The sequence below is a fragment of the Rhinolophus sinicus genome, linkage group LG03, assembly GCF_036562045.2.
Source record: "Rhinolophus sinicus isolate RSC01 linkage group LG03, ASM3656204v1, whole genome shotgun sequence".
Taxonomy (NCBI): Eukaryota; Metazoa; Chordata; class Mammalia; order Chiroptera; family Rhinolophidae; genus Rhinolophus; species Rhinolophus sinicus.
The window spans coordinates 108802732-108828149 of NC_133753.1; the positions used below are offsets into that span (position 1 = coordinate 108802732).

Genomic DNA, 25418 nt, shown 5'->3' on the forward strand with positions numbered 1-25418 from the left:
AAATAAAGACTTGGGGATAAATGAAAAATCAATTTATTGATTTATAGGAGCAGACAGACCTTCATTGATTTATTTTTGCCTGTTTGTTGTTTTTTAAAAACACTTGTTGGTTTCATTCTGATTATAAATATTAATGCATGTTCACGTGAAGATTTTTAAAAATGAGAAAAGTATGAAGAACAAAATAATGAAATAATGAAACCGGAGGCCAAATGAGTCCGGGGCTCTTGCTGCCTGTGCCACTCAACCAATAGATCGACACAGGAGTTGGGTCGTAGAATAAGCGTTTATTATCAGAGCACCGGTGGTCTGAGAAGGCAGTGGGTTAACACCTCCAAAAACTGCCTTCACATTCTCAGACTAGCCTGGGGCATTTAAGGGAAAATCTGGGCATTCCTCTAAAGGCTACGTGATGGTTCTGGGGGTCTGCATGGAGCCTCCCCTCTGGAGATGTGGCTCTCTAAAGTGATCACCAACCCAGGAGCAGTAATGACAATAACCTGGAAAGAATGCTAGGCCATAAAGATCCTGTTCCCCTTCCCAGATAAAAAAAAAAAAAAAAAAGATTGTAATTGGTAAGCACAGTGGGCATTGTGACTAGTAAGCAAGCATGAGTTTCAAGGTAATTATCTAAAGCAGGTAACTGGGACAGGGGACATTTCAAACTCAAACTGCAGGGAGGGGGTTGATCAATTGTCAAGCTCTAGGGCAGGGAGAGGCGCAGCAGTCTTTTGTGGGGGTCCACATGAGCCCTGTTTCAATAACACCAGTAATATTTCACACCTATCTATCTCTATTTAAGTGGGTTAACTTTAACAATATTGTATGGTATATACATTTACATCCTACTGTCTCTTATTATATTATATGCACTTGGGGAAGCCTTTAGATCTTGTCAATTCCTAGAATGTTTTATTTTTTTCTGTCCTGGGCACTCACTCCATTTCCAGTATCAAGTAACTTGCTTAGGTGAGCATGAAATCAGAGCAAGAAATGAATAATAATTAAAAAAACTAGGCAATTGTACGAACAATTGTATCCAGGCCATAAGCCCCCCTCCCCCTCTTTCCATCTTTATGTGCCTGCAATGCCAAGAGGGAGCCCTTGGGTTTGCGGTCCAGGTGACTACAGTTGGAAGCCCCAGGTCATGGGTATGGCCTAGTCCTTGGGAAAAGCGTCACTGCAGAAGGGACGCCACTGGGAATGATAAAGACTTTGCCTGGACTCACTGGGTGTCCGGCAGGCATAAGCAAGTGAAGATGTCTCACACTGGCCTCCTTGTGGAAACAGGGGCCGGGGCTGTGGTGGAGAGGATGTGAATTCGGCCATTTCCCAGGCTCTCGCTCTGGCCTGCGGTCCTGGACCGGCCAGTCATGGAAGGTACGGCGGGGAGCGGGCAGTGACCCCCCCCCCGAGTGCAGGCGGGGCGAGCGCAGAATCGGGGATCTTCGCCCTTGGGAGCCGGAGGCTCGAGGGTCCCTTTCCCTCAAAAGCCCCCTCGGGGCCCCCGCTGGCTGTCTTCCATCTCCGCCAGCCTCGCCGGGTTCCTCGAGGCGGGGTATCCGTCTTAAAACAAAATAGCGAGCGTCGGGGGCGGAGCTTCAGGCGGGGCACGTGACTGCGGGCACCGCCCCGCGCCCGCCTCCTGGGCCACTCCAGCCCTGCGAACCACAGCTCTGGGCCGGCGGGAACCATGGGCCCTGGAAAGGCTTGGGCCTGGGCCATGCTCAGCGCGCTTCTTTGGGGCTGGGGGCTGGCGCTGCAGGGCGGGATGCTGTACCCTCAGGAGAGCGCGTCGCGGGAGCGCAAGGAGCTCGACGGCCTCTGGAGCTTCCGCGCCGACTTCTCCGACAACCGGCGCCAGGGCTTTGAGCAGCAGTGGTACCGGACGCCGCTGCGGGAGGTGAGGGCTCCATGCATTGGGCACACGGGGCCTAGGCGGGGGAGCTCCTAGAAGCCAGGCGGGGGGCGTGGGAACCTCCCCCTGTGACAACGGAGCTGCGGGCCAGGAGGAGGGAAAGATGAACGCGCTTGGAGGCCTGGGGGGAGGGGGGGACGGGGACGGGGCACTGGGGTCTGCCGACCCGGAAGGAGGATGTGGGCGGAGGGGGGGCCAGGACCGAAAGTCTGGGGCGCGGGAAAAGGGCCTCTGCTCCAGCCCAGTCGGGGAGGCCCAGCCAGAGCCGGGTCCGCGGCACGGAGCTGGGCGCGCAGCGGGAGGAAGGCAAGCTTTGGATATCTTGGGACCAGCTCTGCCCTGGCAGGCAGGACCTTGGGTTCCAGGTTCAGCTGGAGGACGGGGCTTGGCACCCAGCCAGCCAGAGACCCTGCTCCAGGTCTCCGCTCTGTCTTGGGTCGGGTGGGGGAGAAGTGGGGGCGAGGGCAGGCCTGTGTGTCCATTGCGGGGCCCGCCTCTCCTAGATCCTCTTTTCGGTCTTTGTCTCCCAGCATTCAGCAGGGGAAGTAAACGGGGTGGGGTGGGGGGTTGGGCTGGATGCTAGGCATGTGCCCCACTCATAGGGTAGTTTCCTCAGCAAAGCAGCCCCTGCACGGGCAGCCTTCCTCCCTGGGCAGTCAGTTGATCATCTTCCTCTTAGTCAGGGTCTGGTCTCTGCAGGCGCTTCTTCCTTCATTCAGGCTGTGTGGTGGCCCTGGGCTCACCCCTTTCAGTGGAGACCCTGGATCCTGGTGCGGGCTGCCTTGACAAAGAACCTTAGGTCTCACCAGCCTTAGGACACAAACCATCCTGTCAGTTGATCTCTCATCAGCAAGTTATCCATCCATCCAGCCATTATTTAGTGGGTTCCTATTGTGTGGCAGGGCTTGTGTCAGGTGTTGGGGGTGCAGCTGTGAAGGACAGGGGAAATCCTCTCCTTAGAGGTCACACATCTTCACTACAAGATGTCGTTAGGAAGGCCAGGCTGCTTCCAGGCTCACTGAGCTCTCTGCCCCGCTCCTGCCTAGCCTTCTCCTTGAGGGACTCTGGGGGATTCCCTGCAGGGCTCAGGTTCACCCAGTTCTGTCAGATTGTCCTGAGGCAGTATCCCATGGGCCCTCGCCCCAAAAGGCCTTCCCTGACTCCTAAATAGTCCCCTGCCACTCTCCACACTCTTAATAGAGATGATCACCTGACAGCAAACGCCTGTTTACTGTTTTATTCCTGTTGTCTAGAGCAGCACCGTAGGTGTTCACTGTCCATTGCCCACTGAATGAGTGAGTGACTGATGTCTACTTCATGGAGTTGTGAGAATTAAATGAGCTCCATAAAGGGCATTGTCACTTGCTGGCAAGGAATAACAGTGGTGGGGTGGGTGGTCTGGAATTCCAGGGTCTGTTAGGAGCCTTCTTCCTGCAGATAGGACTGCTGGGGGACCTTAGATTCTTAGGTGGTCTGGACCTGATCTCCGCCCTTCTTCCCCAGTCGGGTCCCACCCTGGACATGCCGGTTCCCTCCAGCTTCAATGATGTGGGCCAGGACGGGCAGCTGCGTAGCTTTGTTGGCTGGGTGTGGTATGAACGGGAGGTGACCCTGCCCCAGCGATGGACCCAGAACCTGGGCACGAGAGTGGTCCTGAGGATTGGCAGTGCCCACTACTACGCCATTGTGGTCAGTGCAGCAGGCAGGGCGAGTGGGCGGGTGCAGCTGCTGGGCATTCCTGGGGCTGCCTTGGGGCGCTGTCACCCAGCTTCCACCTGGCAGCCTGCCCCCTGGAGTGGATGGGGGAGGAAACACTCATGCCCCACACTGGGGTCTGTGCCCCGGGGGGAAGTGCTGCCTGATCCTCACTGGAGCTCCATTCCTCTCATCAGGCTGGTGAGGCAGGTGGCAGCTCAGGGCACCTCTGCGGGCATGCCTGAGATGGCACTGCCCCTTCTCATGCTCTGGCCTGCTGCCCTCACCCCATATCTCCCTGGGTCTGCAGTGGGTGAATGGGGTCCATGTAGCAGAGCACGAGGGGGGCCATCTTCCCTTCGAGGTCGACATCAGCAAGCTGGTCCAGAGTGGGCCCCTGTCTTCCTGCCGCATTACTATTGCCGTCAACAACACACTCACCCCCTACACCCTGCCGCCAGGGACCATCCTCTACAAGACGGACACCTCCAAGTGAGCAACACCACGCCCCACCCCCCATCCCAGTCCCAGCCTGCCAGTGGTTTTCCTACAGGGTGGGGAAGCCTTAGCAGGGGTGAGGCTGAAGAACTCCAGGCAAGGCCCACTTGGCCATTGTCCTCCCACCCTAGGTACCCCAAGGGTTACTTTGTCCAGAATACAAACTTTGACTTCTTCAACTACGCGGGACTGCACCGGCCCGTCCTCCTCTACACCACGCCCACCATCTATATTGATGACATCACCATCACTACTCATGTGGACCAAAATACTGGTGAGGGCTCGCAGCAGCATCGGCCCTCAGCCAGGCCCAAAGTGCCTCTGCTCCCTGTTTGAAAAGATGCCCCAGGAGAATGGTTCTCCCAGACCTGTTAACCCTCATAGGTTCCCATCTACCTGAGAAGCTAAAATCCAGCCTGTCTGAGCTGGCAAGGGTTTCAGAAACCCACATCTGGTCCGACCTCATTTTGTGAGGAGATCAGGCCCAATGAGAAGTAAGGCTTGCCTAAAATCACATCGCTCAGGATGCATGGGGCCCCCGTGTCCTTTCTCCATTGTGCTGCCCTCACTCACTCTCTCCTCACTGCAGATCAAGCTCAAGAAGTAAATGGTTGTTGGCTGGGGTCTCAGGGACTAAGTGGACTCCTCAGAGTGGTGGCTGCAGGTCACGTCCCTCCTCTCTTGTCTTGTCTCCCTTGTCTCCCACAGGGCTCGTGAATTATCAGATTTTCGTCCAGGGCAGTGAACACTTCCAGCTGCAAGTGTCTCTTTTGGATGAGGAAGGCAAAGTCGTGGCCCAGGGGCTGGGGAGCCGGGGCCAGCTGCAGGTGCCCAGTGCCCACCTCTGGTGGCCGTACCTGATGCATGAGCACCCTGCCTACCTGTACTCGTTGGAGGTAATGGTGGTTAGGACTGGGGCTACAGGAGGCCTTTTGCCCCCATCCAACAGCCCTGCCTGGCTTCAGCGGGGGTGCAGGATAGATGGGCAGGCAGGCATTTTCCCAGCCTGAATTTTTCAATCCTTGGTGGGGTGACCCAGATTTGAAGAGCAGGCCCCAGGGGCAGCGTGGGCAAAGGTTCCCCCTTTCAGATGGCAGGAGCCTGTAATTTCTGCATCTCTCTGCTTGCCGTCCGAGAGGTGGGCCGCTGTGGTTTACCAGGGGCCTTCCTGCTGACGGGCGGCTGTGTGGGGCTCAGGCCATCCAGAGTGCCTCACTCCGGTGCTTGGCTTTCACAGGTGAGGCTGACGGCACAGACAGCAGCTCAGTCCGTGTCTGACTTCTACACCCTCCCTGTGGGGATTCGCACTGTGGCTGTCACAGAGAGCCAGTTCCTCATTAATGGGAAGCCTTTCTATTTCCATGGGGTCAACAAGCATGAGGATGCTGATGTGAGTTGGGGCTCCTGGGTCCCTATGGGGGCTATTTCTCATCTTTACCTTCCCCATTCCCCCTGAAGTGGTTGAGGGCAGCTCAGAGCACTTAAGCAAATGGCTCAAAACCACCACCTGATGAGACCTGTGCTTGGGCTGGGTAGAGGGCTAATGGGTGACTCTTGAGGGTCCAGCTCTAGAAGGAAATACATCTTGGACAAGGACGGGGCAGGGAGTCACTCTACTCTGCTGTCGTCTAGATCCGAGGGAAGGGTTTTGACTGGCCACTGATGGTAAAGGACTTCAACTTGCTTCGCTGGCTCGGTGCCAACTCCTTCCGCACCAGCCACTACCCCTACGCAGAGGAGGTCATGCAGCTCTGTGACCGCTATGGGATCGTGGTCATTGATGAGAGCCCTGGCGTGGGCATCGTGCTGGCGTGAGTGCCCACCGCCCGTGCTGCCCGTGCTGCTCAGCCTGCTCAGCTTGGCGAGCGGTAGTGACACACACTCCCTCTTCCTCCCTGCCCACAGGCAGAGCTATAGCAATGCATCTCTGCAGCACCACCTGGAGGTGATGGGGGAGCTGGTGCGCAGGGACAAGAACCACCCGGCTGTGGTGATGTGGTCTGTGGCCAACGAGCCCGCTTCCTCCCTGAAACCTGCTGCTTACTACTTCAAGTGAGTGCCCCACCTGCCCTGGGCTGAGTCAGGGAAGAGGCCTCACCTTTGGCCCAGCTCAGCCTTGGCTGGTGGCCGCTCCGAGGTGGGCATGTGCTGCATGAGTGGGCCCCGCTCAGCCCAGATGTGAGAGCGCATCCCACACCTGGTCAGTTCAGGGGACCAAATCTCTGCCCACCCATGTTGTGATGTTAGCCCAGAGGGACCCAGTGTCTCCTTTTCACGCCTGATATTAAATCCAGAGCTAACCTAACCTACTTACATAACTTCAAATGAAAAAACAAACTTATCTAAAGGAGAGTCATTTATAAAATGATACATGAATGCATAGGTCCAGTGAAGGGGCAGAGGCTTGCACGTAGGTGTAGAGTCTCTGGAAAGCACAGCTATAATCTTCCCTCACTTGTAGTACAGTCTCCATTCCTGGGAGATTGAATGTGCGTTAGGACTTCAGAAAAACACTTTGGGATGCTTTAGGTTCATCTGTAAAGTGGAGTCAGGCCTTATAAAACCAGCTTACTGGTGCACACGTTTATAAACATGTTTAGCAATGACATGCATAGTCAAACTAGTCTGGGTACATTGTTGGGCAGGACCAGACCATCTACAGTTCATGGTCTCATTCACTGAAGGCCACTGGCTCCCCCCTCCCTGCCCTGCCCACTCCCCTGCCATTGCAGCGGAAGGGAAAGAAACACCACTTGGGTACAGTGTTCCCGAAATGGGAGTGTCTGCCCTTCGGGTGTTCCTCGGCCCCTTCTGTTTTTTACAGTCGTAGTTGTAACTTGGCCTGCAGAGGGGACTTATTTCATTTGCTATAGAGGCAGGAGGGGCCATCAAAACTCTCTGAAGCAGACTCTGCGTCCTTGACTCTGGGAGCGCTTTGAAATGAGCCCCGTTTGTGGAAGGCTCTGGGGAGTGACCCCCTGGGCAAAGGACAGCTCGGACCACACAGCCCCTGAGTGTGTGGGGCGTGGGGGTGTGTTGAGCCAGGCTGGTGGGTAGAATTTTTGTGAGAGGGTTGTATGTAGTCTGCTAAGAACGGGTGCCTGAGGTTCCTGTCAGGATGGGGCAGGATGTGGAGAGCACTGCCTGGGCTGCAGGAGCTCGGCTAGGCTTTGAAGCTCCCCAGCTGACAAACAGGCCGTTTCAGAGTGTTGGTTTGGGACTTGAGAATAAGGGGTACTGTTCTGGCCTGTGGAAACTACAGCCTTTAAATGAGAAGAGCAATTATGGGTCGAGGGTGTAAAGCAAAGAAAATTATCTGTGGGGAAAGAGAAGAGAAAAATATGCTTCAACAGTGGTTGAGGGCGACCTGTGTAGGGAGGCCTCTGACAGCTTCCTCTGTCGGGAAGTCTCTTGCCATCCCTCCTGGGTTAGTGCAATTCAGCATAAATGCCCCTTCTTCAGAGGCTGTCACTGAGTCTCCACTCTCAGTTGTGTGCCCTGTACTGTCTCAGGAACCCCCTTTCCTGCCACCACTGGTAATTGTAGTTTGTAAGCCCTGACTCCACTGCTGCAGGCGGCTGTGGAAGTAGCTGCTCAGGTATCTGGTGAGTTCCCTGCACATGGCACGCAGCCCGCTTCCTAGCACACACTCCCTCATTGTTAAGTTAATATCCATCCTAATGCACACGCATCCATTCCTATTTTCAAGAGTGTTTTCAGATTCAGAACCTGGTTATTGGCAGCGCCCAGCCCACGGACCTCAGCTCTGTGGCTGCTTGTCCCTACGACTTGGCCTCTAATGGGGGGGGGGGGGGCATTTGGTGAGGGAGAAAGAATGTCAGGGAACATGATCTAAGACTGGAGGAACATGCTTATTTATCTAAAATGCACTTAAAGGTAGCGAGGAAAGCAGGTTTTCTCGTTTTGGGAAGATGGACGGGAGAGGATGAGAGGTGGGTCTTGAGAGCCCGTGACGGCCTGATGCAGCCCTGTCTCCTGCTCTCTGTGGACAGGACGCTGATTGCCCATACCAAAGCCTTGGACCCCTCCCGGCCGGTGACCTTTGTGACCAACTCCAACTATGAAGCAGACCTGGGGGTGAGCCTGGGGTCCGCGTACCGCTTCCCTTTGCTCCCTGTCCTCTAGTCCTGTCTGATGCTGGCTCTAGTGAACGCCGTGTACGTTGTTACCCTTCTGGGGGAGCCTCGGCTCATTGGGGTACACAGTAGGGGCCCCGCGTCAATAAGGGAATACGGTGTATGGGGTGAGCTTGGAACTGCCGGCCTGCTGCGCTAGGGGAACACCTGGCACAGGGCACGGCTCCTGATGTGGGCGGGGCCACGGCAGCGGGGAGCTCCCGGGCGGAGCGAGGGCGGAAGACCCATGAGCCACCAGCCCAGCATTTTCACAGATAGTCTAGGTTCAAGGGCCTGTTTATTCGCTAGGCACTGTGGCTTCCTAAATTCAAGGAGGCTGGGCACAGGGAGATATAATCCATTCTCAGTTCAGACTCGGCGTTTTAGGCACCTGAGTTTAATTTTATGCACCTCAGTTTATTACGCTCTTAAAATGGCAAAGGTTTAAGGGAGCTCAGAGTCGTCATTTTCCAGTGTTTCAAACCTGGCTGACTGTCAGAACCACTAAGGAAAACTTTTTGCAAGTATGGATCTCTGGATTCTAAGATTCTGATTTAGTCAGTCCAGGTTGGGAATCTGAGTTGTTGTGTGTTTTTTTTCTTAAATTAGTTTCAGGTGTACAAAACACTGCACTAGACATCTATACCCCTCACAAAGTGATAACTCTCCTCCCCCAATGTACCCCTCTGACACTGTATACAGCTGTTAACAGTTCCACTGTCTGTTCCTTATGCTGTACTCCACATCCTGTGACTATACATATACATCTCACAAAACTGGAAATGGAATCTGAGTTTTAAATAGCTCTTCAGTGATTCCAGCCGTCAGCCAGCATTGGGAACCACTGGCTGGATCCAGGCTGACACGGCCTCTCGCGATCCCTGGCACAGCAGTCCCTCAGAAACCATGTGTTCAGGTGCACTGGAAGCTGTAAAACACAGGAGCAGGAAAATGCTCCTTCCCTAGAGAGCCGAAAGCCAGTATTTAGGAGGAAAGTCCTATGGAAAGAAAAGTCATCTAAAGAAAGAATGGATGAGAAAACATTTGTACAGATACAAACTGTAAACATTTATTTTAAAACATGGAAGGAAAGGGTTTGTAGCCCTGGTGCTCCCTTGCTGTCTCTCAAGAACACCCCCTTCAAAGAAACATGAAGACTGGTGAAACACCAGCGGGGCACGAGGCAGCCCTGGGTATGCTAGGAGCCCGAGGGCATCTCCTCCGCTCCCAGTCTTCCATGTGCCTAGCATCCTGTGCCTACCTCCTCAAAGGTTACCCGACTCATCTGGTGGGACCTGTGATCCATGTACCTGTGTCCATGCAAAGGCACCTCTCCCACTTCCTCTTCCTGTCTGCATTTTCCCACCACCACAGTTTGGAAAAAGGAGGCCATGACTTGGAAAAGATGGACCACGTCAGTCCCAGTGCATGTGTTTAGGTGACATTAGAGACTGGACATTGTCCTGCCTCGTCTGCTGCTCAGTCCTGAGTGCCACATCCTTGACACTCATGGCCATCCCACCGTGTCTCCTTGACTGCCCTGCTGGTGGGAAATATTCCAGGCACTTTACATCTTAGCTCAGGAACGGTATGGTGAATGAAGACTCTTCGTGAGAAGAGCTACGTCTATCCCTCAGTTGGGAATGTTTCTCCAGGGCCAGCAGCACCACGGAGAGGGGAGCAGGCTGCAGTCGGGATGGGCCCAGGCCTTCCACTTAGGCCAGCTCACTGGGCGCCTGCTCTGCCCTCAGCAGAGCTCTGCTGCAGCCTGGTCAGGAGTGTCAGTCAAGATTTATAGACGGACTCCATTCAGGTCACTTCTTGACTGTATTTCCTACACATGTAAGCGTCTAAATCATTTTCTGTCTCCCCTTCTTACCTTTGCCAGAAGAGCCCCAAGTATGAGAGTCCTGACACTGTTATTCAATTTTATGGTTCATGAACACGCTTTACCACCCATGTCCTAGGCACCATATGTGGACGTCATCTGTGTGAACAGTTACTACTCCTGGTACCATGACTATGGGCACCTGGAGGTCATTCAGCTGCAGCTGGCCACCCAGTTTGAGAACTGGTATAAGACATATCAGAAGCCAATTATTCAGAGCGAGTATGGAGCAGAAGTCATCTCAGGGTTTCACCAGGTAAGAAGTACAGAACGTTCTGTTTATTTTTCCACTCTCGGGCAGTGATGTCCCTCATTGCCCCAAGGTAGGCATGTGTTTCCTTCCCCCGCCCTCACCTGTCCTGATGCTCTCTGCAGGTCTTTAGGCTTAGCCCTCACACTCATGGCTGCCCTGGACTCTGGCCTTGACCTGGCTTGGTTCTGAGGCAGCCTCCTTACTGGCTTTGTTTCCTGTTTCCTTGTTCCCACTAGCTGCCCAAAAGTAGTCTTGAACAAACGCAACCCCTGGGAGTCATGTCACTGGCTGCCCCGGCCCATGGGAGGAAGCCCCATCCCTGGTCAGGGCAGTCAGCACAGTCAGCGCCCTTTGCTCCCTGCCCTCTCCCAGGTCTTCATCCTCCTCTGCCTTCACTCTTGATTACTGGACTGTGCTCTGTGCTCGTTGGCACCTGCTCTGGCTTTGGCTGTTCCTTCTGCCTGGAGTGCCCTGTTAGCACCACAATCGCCAACTAATGGATTCTAATTCCATGTTCAAGTCTCAGCTTAGACGTTCCCTGTTTGGTGAGGTTTACCCCACCTGTCCTAGCCAGAGGAAACTGTTCCCACTGCTGGTCTCTGTCTTGGCATTTCTCACCATGCGCTGTAATTATTTCTTTGGCTCTCTCCTTGACCACTGTGGGTTCCAGAGGGAGACTGACTCCTATTGTTGCTTCCTAAGCACTCAGAAGTGGTCAGGACACAGAGGGTGCCAAACAATATTTGTTACGGGAATGAGTGAAATCTTGAAGCAAGTTTTTGTCACTAGTTTTTTTCTCATTGTTTTGTCCGCTTCCTCACCAGATATGCTGCTTTGTCTTATGAGGATTTGTTTCATGTGCATTCTTGAACCACAGCCAGCCCCTCATCTGCACCCCAGCCACCTCACACTCGCCTGTCACATCTACTGCGGTTCCTTGTTGACACACATTTCTTAATTCACTTATCCTTGCTATGTTGAACAGCTGCCACGGGCGCTGTATTACTCTGTTCATCCCTTAAATGCATCTTGCTTACACAGGATACCACTGCTGCAAACTGGTGAAGAGGGTGTAGCTTATGGAGACGATGTACATGCACATTTGTTTTCCCTCTGAAAAGGTAGCCAACTGCATGTTTAAGACACTGAAAGAGTCTAGCTTAGCGCTGTCTGACAGAACCTTGAGCGGTGATGGAAATGTCCTGTATTTTCACTGTCCAAGGGGCAGCCACGAGCCACCTATATGGCTGCTGAGGACTGGAAATGTGACTAGTCTGACTGAGTTGATTTCTTTTAAGTTTAAATAGCCATTTGTAACTAGCATTAGCCGATGCAGGGTCATTTCCATTAACAAAGTAAATCTGAATTGTGCCCTGTTCTCAAATTCAGCTTTGGAACTGGAGCGAAACATGGCTCAGTTTACAAGTTACGTTTTCAGTGGATCTTATACAACATTTTCATCCTCATTGGAAAAGAAAGCCAAAGCCAACAGGGTGTTCTCTCACAAATGACTGGAATGCTACGTTCTCCAGCACCTAAGACTTGAGCTCCCCAAGTTCCCATGAGATGAAAACTCAGACTCAAGCGAAAGATCATTATGTCTCAGTACAGGACACTTCGGAGCTCTTCACCAGATACTGGATGAGTCCACACTTGTGGCCTCTGCGTTTGCTGTGGATAGATAACCTTCTCACCGGGCAGGTCTTGGCTTGCCCACTTCCTGAGGGAAGCTCCCTGTGGTCCTGTGTCAAACATCCTGCTAAACATCCGCCCCCCGCCCCCGCCCCCACCTCGGGCTCCAGCTTTGCACTTTCCTTCTCTACCCTCATTACACTTACAACTTGTGTCTTTCCTGCTGGATTGTGAAGCCTGGAGGGCTGTGGCACTTATCTGTCTTGTTTATCACTTTATCTCCAATGCCTGCCATATAAGCACATACCGAATAATTATTTGTTGAAAGGATGGATGTGCTTAACAGCAGCTACTGACCCAGACCACATATAAATGAATCTGAAGTGGTTTAGACTGAGTCAAACTAGTTCTCAGATTACACACTGGCGGCTACTTGAAATTTTAGCTTTATTTATTTATTTTTTTCTGTTTTTTTTTTTTTTAATTTTTATTCTATTCTTTATATTTCACATATAAGTGAAATCATGCAGTATTTGTCTTTTCTCTGTCTGACTTATTTCACTTAGCATATACTCCATTGTATATATGTACCACCTCTTCTTTATCCAATGGTCTATTGATGGGCATTCCAGTTGTTTCCATGTTTTGGCTATTGTGAATAGCACTGCAGTAAACATAGGGGTGCACATACAAAATAGTTTTTGGATTTCTTTAGATAAATACCCAGAAGTGGAATTGCTGTGTCATAAGGTACATTTTTTAATTTTTTGAGGAGCGTCCATACTGTTTTCCATAGTGGCTGCACCAGTTTGCGTTCCCACCAACAGTGCACGAGGGTTCCTTTTTCTCTACATCCTCGCCAACACTGGTTTGTTGATTTATTGATGATGGCCATTTTGACTGGGTTGAGGTGATATCTCATTGTGGTTTTAATTTCTCTGATGATTAATGATGTTGAGCATCATTTCATGTCTATTGGCCATTTGTATGTCCTCTGGAGAAATGTCTATTCAGGTCCTCTGCCCATTTTTTATTTTGATTGTTTTTTTGGTGTTAAGTTGTATGAGTTCATTATATATTTTTAACATTAACCCTTTATCAGATGTATCATTGGCAAATGTCTTCTCCCATTCAGTAGGCTATCTTTACATTTTATTGTTTTCCTTTGCTGTGAAAAATTGTTTTAGTTTGATGTAGTCACATTTATTTTTGTTTGTTTGTTTCCCTTGCCCGAGTAGATAGATCAGAAAAAATGTCATTAAGAGAAATGTCAGAGAGTTTACTTTACTGCTTATGTTTTCTTCTAGGAGTTTTATGGTCTTGGGTCTTACATTTAAGTCTTTAATCCATTTTGAGTTTATTCTTGTATATGGCGTAAGAAGGTAGTCCAGTCTCATTTTTTGGCATGTACCTGTCCAATTTTCCCAACATCATTTATTGAATACATTGTTTTTACCCCACTGTATATTCTTCCCTCCTTTGTCATAGATTAAATGACCATATAGGCGTGGGTTTATTTCTGGGCTCTCTATTCTGTTCCATTGATCTATGTAACTGTTTTTATGCCAGTACCATGCCATTTTGATTACTATAGCTGTGTAGTATAGTTTGGTATCAGGTAGCGTGATACTTTCAGTTTGTTCTTCTTCAAGAATGTCATGACTATTCCGGGTCTTTTGTGGTTCGATAAAAATTTTCAGATTATTTGTTCTAGTTCTGTGAAAAATGCCAGTCGTATTTTGATAGGGATTGTATATAATCTATAGATTGCTTTGGGAAGTATGAACATTTTAATGATGTTAATTCTTCCTATCTATGAGGAGCACAGTGTATGCTTCCATTTGTTTGTATCTTATTCAGTTTCTTTCTTCAGTGTTTTATAATTTTCTGAATACAGGGCTTTTTACAGGTCCTTGGTTAAATTTATTCCTAGCTGTTTAATTCTTTTGATACAATTGTAAATGGAACAGTTTTCTTGATTTCTCTTTCTGACAGTTCATTATTGGTGTATAAAAAGATAACCTATTTCTGAATATTAATTTTGTATCCTACTATTTTACTGAATTCATTTATGATTTCTAATAGGTGAAATCTTTAGGGTTCTCTCTATATGGTATCATTTCATCTGCAAATAATGACAGTTTTACTTCTTTCTTTCCAATTAGGGTGCTTTCTATTTTTCTTATCTCATTGCTGTGGCTAGGACTTCTAAAACTATGTTGAATAAAACTGGTGAAGGTGGACATCCTTGCCTTGTTCCTGATCTTAATAATGCTTTATAGCTTTTTCCCATTGAGTATGATGTTAGCTGTGAGCTTGTCATATATGGCCTTTATTTTATTGAGATATGATCCCTCTATTCCCACTTTGCTGAGAGTTTTTATCATAAATGGGTGCTGGATTTTTGTCAAATGCATCTATTGATAGGATCATATGATTTTTATCTTTCATTTTGTTTACATGGCATATCACGTTAATTGATTTGCTTATATTGAACCAAGCTTGAATCCCAGGAATAAATCCCTCTTCATCATGGTATATGATTTTTTTCAATGTATTGCTGAATTTGGTTTGCTAATATTTTGTTGAAGATTTTCACCAGGGAATTTGGCCTATAATTTTCTTTCTTTGTAATATCTTTGTCTGGTTTTTGTATCAGGGTAATGGTGGCCTCATAGAATGAGCTTGGGAACCATCCCTCCTCTTGAATTTTTTTGGAATATTTTGAGAAGAAAAGGTGTTAATTCTTCTTTAAATGTTTGGTCAAATTCACCGGTGAAGCCATCTGGTCCAGGACTTTTTTTTATCTGTTGGGAGTTTTTTTTATTACTGATTTAATTTTGTTAGTAGTAATTGGTCAGTTCAGATTTTCTGTTTCTTATTGTTCAGGTTTGGAAGACTGTATGTTTCTAGGAATTTTTCCATTTCTTCCAGATTGTCCAATTTGTTGGTGTATAATTGCTCATAGTATTTTCCTATAATCCTTTGTATTTCTGTGGTGTCCACTGTCACTTCTCTTCCATTTCTGATTGTATTTATTTGGGTCCTCTCTCTTTGTTTTCTTGAGTCTGGTTAAAGGTCTATCAATTTTGTTTATCCTTCTGAAGAACCAGCTCTTGATTTCATTGATCTCTTCTATTATTTTTCAGGCTTTAATTATTTCTGTTCTAATCTTTATTATTTCCTTCCTTCTACTCACTTTGGGCCTTGTTTGCTGTTGTTTTTCTAGTTCCTTTAAATATAAGGTTAGATTGTTTATTTGAGATTTTTCTTGTTTCTTCAGGTAGGCCTGTATTACTATGAATTTCCCTCTTTGGACTGCTTTTGCTGTGTCCCATAGATTTTGGGTCATTGTGTTTTCATTTTCATTTGTCTCAAGGTATCTTTTGATTTCTTCCCTGATTTCATTGTTGACCCATTCATTATTTAGCCTGTTATTTAGTCTCCATGTGTTTGTGTGTTTTTTGTTTTTTTCTTGTGATTGATTTCTAGTTTCATACCACTGTGGTTGGAGAAGACACTTGATATAATTTCAATCTTCTAAATTTATTGAGACTTGTTTTGTGGCCTATCTTGGAAAATGACTGATGCACACCTGAAAAGAATGTATATTCTGCTCCTTTGAGGTGGAATGCTCTAAAAATATCAATTAATTCCATCTAGTGCAGTGTCATTTATGTCTGCTGTTTCCTTGTTGATTTTCTGTCTAGAAGATATGTCCATTGGTGTCCCCTGCTATGATTGTTACTGTTGATCTCTCTCTTTCTGTCGGTCAGTATTTTATGTATTTACGTCGGGTGCATAAATGGTTACTAGAGTTAAATCGTCTTGTTGGATGGATCCCTTTATCATTATGTAATATCTTTCACTGTCTATTATTATAGTCTTTGTTTTAGATGAAAAGACATTATTGTTTTACTATATAACATTAGAGAATATACGTGACTACATTTTCTCAAATGGTAAGTGAGACACAGGATAACAGTACTCTTTGATTATGGAAATCCTCAATATCATCTTCCTTTTGGAGAATTCATATTCTTACGACATCTATGATACTGTCCATCAGAATTCCAATGATGCTTAGTGATAAAGAACATTTTGCTAAGTTGTTCTATCATGGGTCCTTGCTCAAGGTGTTCATCTTTTTCTTCCCGTCTGGTTTTTAGCAGTTTGTCTTGTGTTTCTTCATGATTATGCACAGGATCTGGCGAACGGATAGGTTTTGTGTGTTCATATGGAATGTCCACAGGATGGTAGCATACTATTGTCCTGCCATCATGTGTCAAAGCAAGCTTTACTTTGCAATTATACTCATCTGGAAGAGAAGAATACATGGATTTCTGACAAACACAATAAAAAGCTCCATTTTTAATTGGAAATAAGTGTTTCAGGATGGATCTGTTTGATAATGCCCATTTTACTGCTGCATCCACCATGGTGAATCAAGATGCTTATCAGGTGGTTTGAAAAAAGGTAATTTGAAGGGAAACTGCTTTTAAAATTTTCTCCAGCATTTTCTTCTAGGCATACCTATTTTCATCCCTTGACAGCTGCTCACTGTGAGTCTACCGTCTTGCCTCAGTCTGGGTCCTACAAGCTTATAGTCTTTGTTTTAAAGTATATTTTGTCTGATATAAGTATTGCTACTCCAGTTTTTTTGTTTTGTTTTGTTTTCATTTGCATGAAATATCTTTTTCCGTCTCTACATTCAGTATATGGGTGACTTTCAATCTGAATTGGGTCTCTTGTAGACAGCATATGTAAGGTCTTGTTTTCTTATCCATCGTTCTACCCTATATCTTTTTTTATTTTTTTAAATAAATGTTATTGGGGAATATTAGGGGACAGTGTGCTTCTACAGGGCCCATCAGCTCCAAGTAGTTGTCCTTCAATCTAGTTGTGGAGGGCGAAGCTCAGCTTCAATTTCAGTTGCTGTTTTCAATCTTTAGTTGCAGGGGGCGCAGTCCACCATCCCATGTGGGAATTGAACCAGCAACTTTGTTGTTGAGAGCTTGCGCTCTAACCAACTGAGCCATCTGGCCGCCCCTACCCTATACCTTTTGATTGGAGCATTTAATACATTTACATTTAAAGTGATTATTGATAGATACATCAATAAAGACTTCTTAAAGACGTCCCTCTAACACTCCTTGTAATACTGGTTGTTTGGTGGTGATGAACTCCTTTAGCTTTTTCTTGCTGGGTAGAGCAGTCTTGGTTGTAGGTCCTTCGTTTTCATCACATTGAACATTTCCTGTCAATCCCTTTTTGCCTGCAAAGTTTCTGTTGAGAAATCAGCTGACAATCTTATGGGAACCTCCTCTTAACTAGTTGCCTTTGTCTTGCTGTTTTTAGGACTGTGTCTGTGTCTTTACCTTTTGCCATTTTAATTATAATGTGTCTTGGTGTGAACCTGTTTGGGTTCATCTTGTTTGGGACTCTCTGCGCCTCCAGGACTTGTATGTCTATTTCCTTTGCCAAGTTAGGAAAGTTTTCAGTCATTTCTTCAGATAGGTTCTCAATCCCTTGCTCTCTCTTTTCTCCTGGTACACCTATGATGTGAATGTTGTTACAGTTGATATTGCACCAGAGGTGGATTAAACTATCTTCCTTTTTTTTATTGTTTTCTCTTTTTGTTGTTACAATTGGGTGTTTTCTGCTACCTTGTCTTCCAAGTCATTGATTCGATTCTCTGCTTCATCTAATCTGTTAATTCCTTCTTATGTATTCTTCATTTCAACTAGTGTGTTCTTTATTTCTGACTCGTTCTTTTTTATGTTTTCTGTGTCATTTTTTATGCTTCCTATCTCTTTGTTGAAGTTCTCACTAAGTTCCTTGAGCATCCATGTAACCAGTGTTTTGAATTCTCTTGTAGGTTGGTTGCCTTCATTTCACTTACTTCTTTTCCTGGAGTTTTCTCCTTTTATTTGGGACTTCCCCTCGCCACCCCCCTCATTTTGGCTGCCTCTCTGTGTTGGTTTCTATGCATTAGGTAGATCTCCTATGTCTCTCAGTTTTTGCTGGGTAACCTTATACAGTATGTGTCCTGTATGGCCCAGTGAAGCAGTCTTCCTGATCTCCTGTGTGTGTGTTACAGGAGTGTCCCTTATATGGGCTGTGTGTGCCTTCCTGTTGTAGTTGAGCCTTGACTGCTGTTGGCACATAGTGGGTGGGATTAACTCTCAGGGTGACTGGCTGTGAGGAGTGGCTATGCCCACAGTGTATGAGCTGCTGTGTGGGGGACTTGCCCCAGCGGGCTCCTGTGCCTGTTGTGGCCACCCTTTTGGTCTGCTGCTTGTGGGGCTAATTGCGTAGTGCTCATCTGTGATCTGAAGCTGGCTTCCAGGTGTGTTGGTTCTGAGGCCTCTTGAGAGGGACTCCCATATAGGCAAAGGTCAGCTGCTACCTGTGACCAACATGGGGCTACCTGGTAGGAGCTACAAAACTATCTGTGGTTGTTTGCTGTTTGTGCTAAAACTGGAGGTGCATGGGGGAGGCCATTCTGAGAACTGAGGCCAGCTGCCACCAGTACCAGGCCTGGGGCAACTTAGCAAAAGGCCCAGGACACCCTGAGGCCTGATGCCACCTGCTGGCTTTTCATAGGACTCAGCCACTGAAAGAGCGTTAGTCGATATGCGAGTTGGGTGAGGCAGGGTCCCAGGTAATCACTGGGGTAAGGTGCGTGTTCACAAGGTTAATGCAGATTCATCTTTGTCAGCCAGTGTTGAGCCCAGAGCCCCTTGCAAAGGTCTCAGAGCACACCTTGGCCAGCTGTCGCCTGACTCGGGTATGCAGACCCCTGAGAGTTGTTCAAGAAAGATTTTAGCATGAGTTGGTACTGGTTTGCCAGTGTGCGGAAAGTGCCTCTGGTATTGCTGCGTGAGTTAGCTGGGGCAGGTTCCCAGGGAGTCACTGTGGTCGGGTGAGTGGAGTTCACCAGGCCAATGCAGTTTCAGGTTTGGTTGTGTGGGAAAGGTCTCTCACCTGTAGGCTACACATGAGGCAGGGTGAACACAGGGATAATGGAAGCTGTCCCACTAGCCCTCACTTTGAAGCCACACAACTCAGCCTTTCCCAGTATGTCTCTGATGCTTCTTTAGTTGCCTTCCCTCTGCCAGTGCCCATGGTGAATGCCTGCAAGCGAGTCTGTGTGCAGGCCCTATAAGAGGACATCTAGGTTTCCAGCAGCTTTCTGTCTCGTCTGGGTGGATGGAATCCTCACTGCTTTTCACTGTCGGATGTTGTGGTGATTTCTCTTCCCAGCACTGGAGCCCTGGGCTGGGGAGCCTGGTGTGAGGCTGAAACCCCTCACTCTTCAGGGGGGACCTGTGGCTGAGATAGCCCTCCTGATGCTCAACTACTGCACGTGGTTGTGGGACCAGCCAGTTTCACGTCTCTGCCCCTCCTACCAGTCTCGACATGGCTGCTTTTTTATATCCTTAGTTGTAACACTTCTGTTCAGCTAGTGTTCAGGTGGTTCTCCATGTTGATTGTTCTATAATTTAGTTGTAATTTTAATGTGGTCATGGAGGCAGCCGGCATAGTATTGAGCTACTCTGCCATCATGCCCGGCCACCTTAAAACTTGAGGTTTAAATTTATTATTCAAAGACATGTTTACTTCCAGTGTAGTTTACCTCTAAGACTCCACTGGTGAATAGAAATGGAAAAGTAAGAGAAAGCAAGTATCACATTATGTTGATAAATTAAGTAGTTACTAATTAAGAGTTTTTAGAAATGTTTTTCCTCTGGACTGCGTCATACCCTAGTGGTGTCTCCTGCAGTCACTGCAGCCCCTAGGGACAGATGTTTAGGTCATTATCACATTTTTTTGACATTTATAGTTCTGCCATTCCTGACTCTTAACTTCTCTTTTTGCCTTGCATTCCAGGACCCACCTCTGATGTTCAGTGAGGAGTATCAGCAAGGCCTGCTAAAGCAGTATCATTTAGTTCTGGATCAAAAACGCAAAGAGTATGTGGTTGGAGAGCTCATCTGGAATTTTGCTGATTTTATGACTGACCAGTGTAAGTGGCAGTTTGGTTTAGGGGAATGTACCATTTCTAATTTTTTCAGGGTGGCCTTTCAGTTCAGGACATTTGGTTGTAAGAACAGTGGAAACAGGATGGGAAAGTTGATCTAATCAATGCAGGTGACAGAATTTCCTAGGAAAAGTAAGTTGCACTTAGCAAACAGCAATCACTTGCCTGCTTCCTGCTGTGTTTTCCCGAAAATAAGACCAAACCGGAAAATAAGCTCTAGGATGATTTTTCAGGATGACATCCCCTGAATATAAGCCCTAATGCGTCTTTTGGAGCAAACCTTAATATAAGACCCAGTGTTATTTTCGGGGAAACATGGTAAATCATTTCATGGTAGAAAGAAAATGGGTACTGTCTTGAGGCAAATTGGCTGACTTGCCTTGTCTTTTTAACAACAGTATGAGGAAGAAATGGACCTTGTATGGGATTTACTTGTGGGATACACTCATTATTCCAGGGTAGTTTATAAAGGCTGAGAAATGTGATTAGTTCAAGTCTGTTTATATATACACTTTTACAAGACAGGTTCACTGAATACAGGAAAGTGAAAGCATTTTGAATGTGGGAGAGTTTAAAAGTGGTCAAAGAAAATAATGTATGTACTCTTTCTCAAGCGGGGATAGATGAGGGCTACATTTAAGTTCCAAATGAATGCTTCTCATTTCTTTATATACCTCTAGAGTACCAGTTTCTTGATATACCATGAACTTGGAATAGCAATTGGGGGGTGGGGATTTGGTAGTCATGGGAATTATAATACATTACGGAGAAAGACTGGTCTTTCCGACAGTTAAAGTTTAACTGAAAATTAGAATGGAAGAAAGAATGAGGAGATGAGCCTCTGCTCTGCTTGGCACATGTGGTTAATGGCTTCTGGAAATATCCCAGATGGCAGTCCAGTTTCATGAATGGGCGCACCAGCTTTGTGTAGTGAGAAATTAGCTTTGTGACCTTGGACAAGTGACCTGACCTCATCCTACCACCTTGCAGGTTCATATAGGGATTCCATCTGATGATGTGCTTGTTAGTGCCTGGCATTTGCTTATTGTGGAGAGATTATTAGTGTCTTGAACTTCTTGGTGAAGAGACCTACTTCCCATTTCACAGAAGCTGTGGTTTCACTGGAGGGTGGAGTGATGCTGAGAGTACAGTTCTGACAGGCTCTCCTAGCTTTTCTCCTTTCACAGCTGCAGCAGAAGTGGGAACTCTATTGGAAGTGTGCCCAGGACTCTGAAATCTAGTAGATCCTGCCCGGCACCTTGACGGCTCAGGACTGTAGCTCCCATTAGGAGACTTGTCTTCCCAAGGGTAACTTTTGTCTCAGTCCCCTAACAGTTACCAGGCAGCTGGACACTGTAATGTTCTAAACCTTATTTTGCAAGGAAAACGTTAACAATTTTGGATCTTTCCCCCTAACAGATGAAAAATCCACACACCAGGGAGCTGAGGTGTTTTGGGGGAATGGTGGTAGTTAAAACTTTAACCCATTAAGTGGCCACTTCAGAGCAAGCAACCCTGAACTATATGAGGCTATTTCTATTTCGTGCTCAGCGTGGACCCATCAGAAGTCACCTGAAACATCTTCTGCTTTGTTTTTAGCACCAATGAGAGTAATAGGGAATAAAAAGGGGATCTTCAGTCGTCAGAGACAACCAAAAAGTGCAGCATTCCTTTTGCGACAGAGATACTGGAAACTTGCCAATGAAACCAGGTACCATCGGTCAGCTGTGAAGTCACAGTGCGTGGGAAAGAGCCCGTTTACTTTTTAAAGAACTACCTCTTCAGACAGCAGCTGTGTCAGCCCCTTCTCCCCAAGTAAGAGACAATTTCCTGGACTGTGTGTGGCAGACCAGAAAGTCTGGTCTGGATTTTGTAGTAATTTGCTAGAAGGGAATGTGGAGATGAAAATCAAGGCTTTTGTAGTATGGGAATAGAGTTGGCTCAGAAGTGACCATCCATAAATTAAATGATCTGTACTGCAGAAAAGCATTTGAAATTATCTTTATGTGTCAAGCTGTTTTCATAGGCTTAACTGTGTGATTCTTGAGAAAGGCCTGCTTCAGCACTCCAGCCACATGCAGAGCTGGTGACAGACTGTGCTTCCAAAGGGACAGCCACGCAGCCTTAGGCCACCTGTGCTCATGCCCAACACCAGGCCCGCCCTGACTGAGGAAGGGAAACACCGCAGATGATCTGAAGTCCCAGCACAACTTAGACGTGCTGCCATGCTGGGATAAGGAATAAGATCTGTGCACTGGTTTCCACACCGTTAAGCAGACAGGCACGCCTAAGAGGTGAGAGCTGAGGAATGTCTGAGTTGGGAGGGAGCTCAGAGGTTACCAGTTCCGTCAGGACATCATTCCAGCCTCAGCCATACAGTCTGGTCTTGACAGAAGTGGGCAGATTGCTGTGGCCATGTCATGACCACGTCCACTGAGCGTGAAGAGACCTCTGTAATTAAACAGGCTGGGCCTGCAGACAAGTAGTTGACCTTTGAACAACATGGACTTAAACTGTGGGTCCACTTTACACGTGGAATTTTTTTATTCACCATTCGGTCCAAACCTGTGCTGTCACCTCTGCAGTGGGGGGTGGCATACAGGGAGGGCCGACTGTAGTTATACGTGATTTTCAACTGCACAGGAGGCTGGCACCCCAACCCCCCACGTTGTTCAAGAGTCACCTGTACTCCAGGCCTTTGTGCCCCTAGGTGACACCACCTGCCCTGCTCCGAGAGGATGGTCTTTCCTTATGCAATCGTTTCTCCTCTTCACAGGCTCCATTAAGGCAAGTAAGGTCCATTAGTCCTAAGGTTTGGTATTCAGCAAGCCTGGCTTAAGGCTGAATGCTTTGGAAAAGTACTCATTGGTATCCAATCACATGGAATACCACAAACCAAGACAGTTAACACAGAACTTGATCCACTTCCTTTGTGGTGGATTCCACACATCTCGACATGTCCCTTTCCAAGCTCCATGAGAGAAACAGTGAAGGTAATTTGACCTCATTTTAGTGGTTATCTTTAGACCACTTTTATGAAATCAGAGTGTAGTCAGTTCAAATAATAAGTTAGGAATTCTAGTGATTACATATTTTATTTTTTTTTTACCACTGACCTTATTAAGTTCCTTGAAGGAATCAAGTTTTGTGTTCCAGTTTAACGTCAAGGAATAGTATATAAAACTGTTTACTTGACAAACATCAAAAAACATTAAACGTAATAGACTCTTTTAAATGTTTTATAAATTAGGGGTAAGGCCCATTTCTTTTTTTGTTTTCTTAGAGGAGTTTATAGGTTTATTGGATTTGTTTCCTCTCAGCCACAGAGAAAAAGACCCAAACAGAAGTCCCTACATTTTCTTGTATAACTTAAAATATACTATATCATTACTACATATTTATACTTCAATAAATCTTAATCTACAAAGCACATTTCTTATCACTGTTATCAGAATGTTGCAAAAAAGCCTATTCTGCCTTGAGTTTATTACTATGCTTCTTAAGAGGCTCATGCAAATCTCACCTTCCATTTGTTAAATTTGATCCTAGAACCAGAAATAACCCAAATCTCTGGAACTATGAAGTATTTTTATTCTCATGTTTCATTTTCCATACAATGACGCCCACTCTAGAAAAGCCTTTTCTCGCACTCTGTATTTTAACCTCCAGAGTTTTGTACTAAATAGTAGAACCACAGTACTTGGGAATCTCAGCCAAGGAGTATATAATTCTATTACTACAATGTATTACTTACACATTTAAAAAAATGTGTTGACTTAAAATAGTTCAGTCAATTCTGACAGTCAATAAACTAGTTGTTAATAACTTATTTTTTAAATAGAACAATCCATTCAACTTACATGTAAGTACAACCTCAGTGCTACTACAGATTAGTTTTTTTAAAAGACCCACAAGCATCCAAACTGTGATAGAAGGTATCTTGGATTTACCTCCGAGAACTGCTGGAGAGATGGCTAGGTCTTCCTTTCCCCCAAGTATAACACCCCGGTAAGAGAACTATGACTCTGGGAATTTCAGAGGTGACCTCCCCCAGGACTGCTCAGACGAGCAGGAGGCTAAGTCACATGAAACCGCTTGTAGCAAACCCCCCATGATTTGCAGTGGAAGAAGTACCTACCTACTTAGGGTAGGGTTCCAATACCCAGCACAGTACCTTGTCTTAGTAATAAATGAACGCATGGCTGTTCTACCCTTTTGTACTGAAGGAGTAAAATAGCAAACCTGGTGCTTGTTGCCCACCTGTCAGGGACTTTTCTGTCTTAACAGAAATGAAAGCAAAATAATAATGAATTAGATCTTCAAGTCTTTTGTTTTCTGAAAGCCAAGACAGACCATCTCCCTTTTATATTTGCCCTTCAGCACTGCCATTCACTGCAAATTCTCCCGTCATGTTATCATTACTACTTCATATTTATGATTGTTTATTAATTAAACTGTCCACTTTCTAATGATACACGGAAGAACATTATTTTCATTAGTGGGATGCCTTTAAATTACAGATGGGATATGCTGTTGTTTTAGTTTTCCTGCAGATAGATAATTACATGTAGATAAATTCTTGATACACTTCAGTTCTTGGATCAAAGTATTTTTATATCTTCCCCAGGCTAGGTGTCCCATTCACTGCTGATGTCTTATCACCATCAGATCTAATCTGAGTTTTAAGACTCATTTTATTTAAAGGCTTTTAGTCATCCTTTGTCTTCTATTTTCTGAAATGCATATCTAATTTGGGTAAAAGAAAACAGAAGGGTAAATTTTGAAAAGATGGTTTCGGTTTTCAGACTTTATAATCCCTGTGCTGCCTTTTAATGTAAAAGGGAAAGTCTCCTTGCAAAGAACATTCCAATGACCAACACAAATAAGCTGGGTGTCCGTAAGGCCCACTTAGATCCTAAGGTTCTAGCACAGAACAAACTGTTCCACAAAATATGGCTAAACGGTATGGCAAATGGAGTCATCTTTCTTGCAGATGTTATTTTTTTAGAAAAGTTGTAAGAGTGGAGTACTCAAGGTGAGCTAAAGTAAAGCAGTGAAAAAAACAGCTGATTAATACATTCTGTGTGCCCACAAAACTGAAAGCACTAACACCTTTTCATTAATTCTTGACAACCGCATACATCATAAACCTACAGGAATTCCAAGAATTAGAATCTCTAAGAGAATCTCTTGTGTTTTCTATAAGTTACATACAATTTAAGAGAAAAAGAATCAACTTAGTACACCTGTAGAAATAAGGTTACAGTATGAGATTACTTCAAGCATAGTTTGAGTGAATTCATTTCAGCTTTTTTGAAATGTCATACTATAGCATAAGAACAATGGCAGCACAA

General features: G+C 46.3%; 1 protein-coding gene and 1 pseudogene across 1 annotated transcript; one reads left to right on the top strand and one right to left on the bottom strand.

The window, feature by feature from the left end:
- The first annotated feature begins 1631 nt into the window (after positions 1-1631).
- On the top strand, positions 1632-22063 carry GUSB (glucuronidase beta). Its single transcript, XM_019718513.2, has 12 exons — positions 1632-1903; positions 3422-3607; positions 3924-4105; positions 4243-4385; positions 4820-5007; positions 5349-5501; positions 5744-5922; positions 6017-6163; positions 8125-8209; positions 10215-10391; positions 19914-20049; positions 21664-22063. Exons 1-12 carry the CDS (start codon positions 1694-1696, stop codon positions 21831-21833), a joined length of 1956 nt encoding a protein of 651 aa, XP_019574072.2. The 5' UTR covers positions 1632-1693; the 3' UTR covers positions 21834-22063.
- On the bottom strand, positions 15908-16609 carry LOC109438571 (large ribosomal subunit protein mL42; annotated as a pseudogene).
- Positions 22064-25418: the final 3355 nt, after the last annotated feature.

Coding starts and splice junctions, on each gene's coding strand:
- GUSB (XM_019718513.2), top strand. CDS start 1,694: ATGGGCCCTGGAAAGGCTTGGGCCTGGGCCATGCTCAGCGCGCTTCTT. Junction 5,008..5,348: donor CCTACCTGTACTCGTTGGAG/GTAATGGTGGTT, acceptor TGGCTTTCACAG/GTGAGGCTGACGGCACAGAC. Junction 8,210..10,214: donor ACTATGAAGCAGACCTGGGG/GTGAGCCTGGGG, acceptor CCCATGTCCTAG/GCACCATATGTGGACGTCAT.